This window comes from Austrofundulus limnaeus, unplaced genomic scaffold (genome assembly GCF_001266775.1).
Source record: "Austrofundulus limnaeus strain Quisiro unplaced genomic scaffold, Austrofundulus_limnaeus-1.0 Scaffold266, whole genome shotgun sequence".
In the NCBI taxonomy this organism is placed as follows: Eukaryota; Metazoa; Chordata; class Actinopteri; order Cyprinodontiformes; family Rivulidae; genus Austrofundulus; species Austrofundulus limnaeus.
Genome location: NW_013952668.1, coordinates 700423 through 703781, shown reverse-complemented (window position 1 = coordinate 703781; position 3359 = coordinate 700423). Strand labels below are relative to the sequence as shown.

General features: G+C 49.2%; 1 protein-coding gene across 1 annotated transcript in view; it reads left to right on the top strand.

The window, feature by feature from the left end:
- rnf169 (ring finger protein 169) overlaps window positions 1–3303 on the top strand; it is an 8155-nt gene extending 4852 nt beyond the window's left edge. The window contains exons 2-5 of the mRNA XM_014020806.1: window positions 583–755; window positions 835–935; window positions 1006–1099; window positions 1958–3303. Coding sequence (XP_013876260.1) covers window positions 583–755; window positions 835–935; window positions 1006–1099; window positions 1958–3034 — 1445 coding nt within the window. The 3' untranslated portion in view covers window positions 3035–3303. The remainder of the gene's footprint in view (window positions 1–582; window positions 756–834; window positions 936–1005; window positions 1100–1957) is intronic.
- The last annotated feature ends 56 nt before the right edge of the window (window positions 3304–3359 follow it).

Below are 3359 nucleotides of genomic sequence, written 5' to 3'. Positions count from 1 at the left end.
AATTAAATTTTCTTTTTTTTCAAGACGTAACTTTTCTTTTTTTAAATTTAATTTAATTTTTTATTTTTCAAGACGTAACTTTTCTACAGCGGGAGGGAAATTTTGAGGATTTATTCTCTCTGTACGTGTTTTAAAACTCTATATTTCTTCATTTATTTTCAGAATATTTTGACTAAGTGACCCTATAAAGTACTACCAGGACTGAGAGTACTAACTGGATTGAGGGTACCATGAGATCTGAGAGTACTGAAGGAATGTTTGTACTCAGCAGACAGAAACTGAAGCTGTGTTGTGTTTATGTCCAGTTCTCAGTTTTATTTTATAAACTATTTTCTGACACAGTTAAAGATTTAAAACMCTGCGTCCTTCAAAGTTCTGGTTCTGATAGTTTAGTTTGTTTAATCTGATGTTTTYAATACGAAGCTCTTTCCAAGATGGCGGCACTAATGCTCATCTCGTTGGTAGATGGGCCTGGCACCGGCTGATCCAGCGCTCCTCTGCGTCAATAAGAGTTTCTTCAGAACCCTGAAGTTCTGGACAGGAATGCGGGTTCTTCATGTGGTTTCTGTTGTTCCTCCTCAGAACTCTTCGTCTGCCCGGCTCTCATCCCAAAGTCTGCAGACGTCCTCTCAGACCTGACAGGGAAGCACAAGGTGGGCCAGGTTCTGGGTTCTGATGACAGAGACGAGGCGAGGAGGAGGAACTCTGTGATCTGTAGAGACGAATCTGGACCGGGCCGTCGTGTCGAKGAACCGGTGAGTCTGACCGACCCGCAGCTGATAGACGACTGAACTTCTTCCTGATGTTTCCTTAAACCAGCTGGGTTTTCACCAGGGGGTTCTGTCCGACTCGGAGAACGAGGAGCCCATCAGCAGGAGGATCAGAAACATCTCGGCCTTCTTCAGAAAAACCAAAAACTGCTCGGCTTTCAGCAGGTGAGTGGACCGGGTCTTAACTGGCCACGCCCTCTGGTTCTGCCCTCTGACCTCTGRGTTTCCTCCTCAGTGGGTCTCAGAGGAGTCAGAGCTGCACCGACCCGATGGAGGACCAAGGAGGAAAGATGAAGGTCATGATCCAGCCGGCGGCRGTGATGGAGCGGGTAGGTCTGAGACTTAGGACCTCGCTGGACCTGGGTCKATTCAGTAGACTCTGGTTCTGTCTAAAAGTCCTGGTCTTGTCCTTAATCATTAAAATATACCTTCCTGTGATCCAGACCTTCCTGTTGGAGGTTCTGGTCATCAGTGGTCCTCTTCAGGGTCTGAGACCTTCTATTGTGACATCACTCCATATATGGTCATGTGAACGGCGCTCAGTATTTTTAAAACATGAATTTTTAAATGACTGCTTTGGTTTTAAAGATGTGATTCATTTATCAGGGAACTGATTCAGTAAAAAAATTCAGGAACTGATTCAGTAAAAAAAATTCAGGAACTGATTCAGTAAATAATTCAGGAACTGATTCAGTAAATGATTCAAGAAATGATTCGGGAACTGAGTCAGGAAGTTATTCACAAACTGATTGACGAAATGATTCAGTAACTGATTCAGTAAATAATTCAGGAACTGATTCAGTAAATGATTCAGGAACTGATTCAGTAAATGATTCAGGAACTGATTCAGTAAATGATTCAGGAACTGATTCAGTAAATCATTCAGGAACTGATTCAGTAAATAATTCAGGAACTCAGTCAGACAATGAATCTGGAACTGATTCAGGAAATTATTTAGTAAATAATTCAGGAACCTATTCAGGAGCTGAGTCAGGAAATAATTCAGGAACTGAGTCAGAAACTGAGTCGTTGAATAATTCAGGAACTGATTCAGGAGCATCACAAGAACGTCTGGATCATGGGGAGAGAATGTAAAGAAATGAGGACCGTGTTGTAGGTTTGTTTGTCAGGTCAGAACCAAAGTGAAAAACGTTGGTTCGGTTCTGATCCGTCTCTGTTCCTGTCAGGTGGGAATCAGCCACAGCTCAGCCGCAGGAATCCTGCTCTCATCAGAGAACAGCCGCTCCGTCTCCGCCCCCATCACGGCTCCGGACCGGAGACTCACCTGGAGGCCGGTTCTGACCTCCTGCACTCCTCTAGGCCTGGCCCCGCCCAGAACCGAGCGCTCCATCAGCCCCGAGAGCAACGACAGCATCTCTGAGGAACTCAACCACTTCAAGCCCATCGTGTGCTCACCGTGCACGCCACCCAAACGCCTGCCGGACGGCCGCCTCATGGAGCCCGCCATCGTGAAGTCCACACCACGGAACCTGACCCGCGGGCTGCAGAAGGTCACCAGCTACGAGGCCAGTCCGGCGGTCCTGCAGAAGTGGCGGCAGATTGAACTGGACCGACAGAGCCTCAAAGTGAACTCCAAGGCCACGCTGACGAGTCCAGTCTCTGAGCTCCACAGCAGGTCCGATGGGGGCGCCGGTGCCACAAAGACCCGCCAACACCGAGCCAGGGACGGCGTGGTCGCGCCTTCCAACAAGAGGAAGCTGCTGTTCGAACCTCCGGCCGGAGACGGGGAAGACTTCCAGAATCAGTCCGTAAAGATCCGGGTCCCCGCCCTACGTTACAGCAGCAACACGACTCTGCGAGGATGTTCGGACAAGGAGCCCGCAGGAAGTACCGCTGAGCCRGGCGGACCGGCGCTGTTCTGCAGGAAACACTCCATCTCACCGTACYCCAACGACACCAGTAAATTAGTGCCGAAGGACTGGCAGACTGCCAGGAGGGAGTCCGACAGCAGCATCCACAACCAGCCTACCTCCAGGAGGGGCAAGAAGAGGATCCAGAAGACCAAACACCTGGACCCTGGTCCTGACCCAGACCTGAAGAGGAGCCAGCTTGTGAACCAGGAGGCACTCTGTCAGATCCAACAGGACCGAGCGCTCGCCCTTAAACTGCAGAGACAGTTCGACCTGGAGAACCGCAGCCACAGGACCAGCCCAAACAGGTACTTCCTGCGGTCCTGGAGGTCTACGCAGAACCACAGGAGGCATGGCCTCAGGAGGTCCCAACGAATCAGCAAGAAGCACTGAGGAGTCGGCTCAGCACGAAGACTGGAGAAGCTGAAAATACGCAAAGACCCAAAGGTTCCTGAAAGTTTTTATACACCGGACGTTTCTTCCAAACACCAGCAGAGAACCAAAAGCACGAGTCAGAACGCCTGATTGGATCTGAGAGAACCCGGCTAGATCCAGAACCTAACCTGAGGACTTAAACCAGAACCTTAAACCTGACCTGAGGATTTAGTTTGAACCTGACCTGAAGAGTTAGTTTGAACCTGACCTGAGGAGTAAGTTTGCACCTGACCTGAAGAGTTAGTTTGAACCTGACCTGAGGAGTTAGTTTGAACCTGACCTG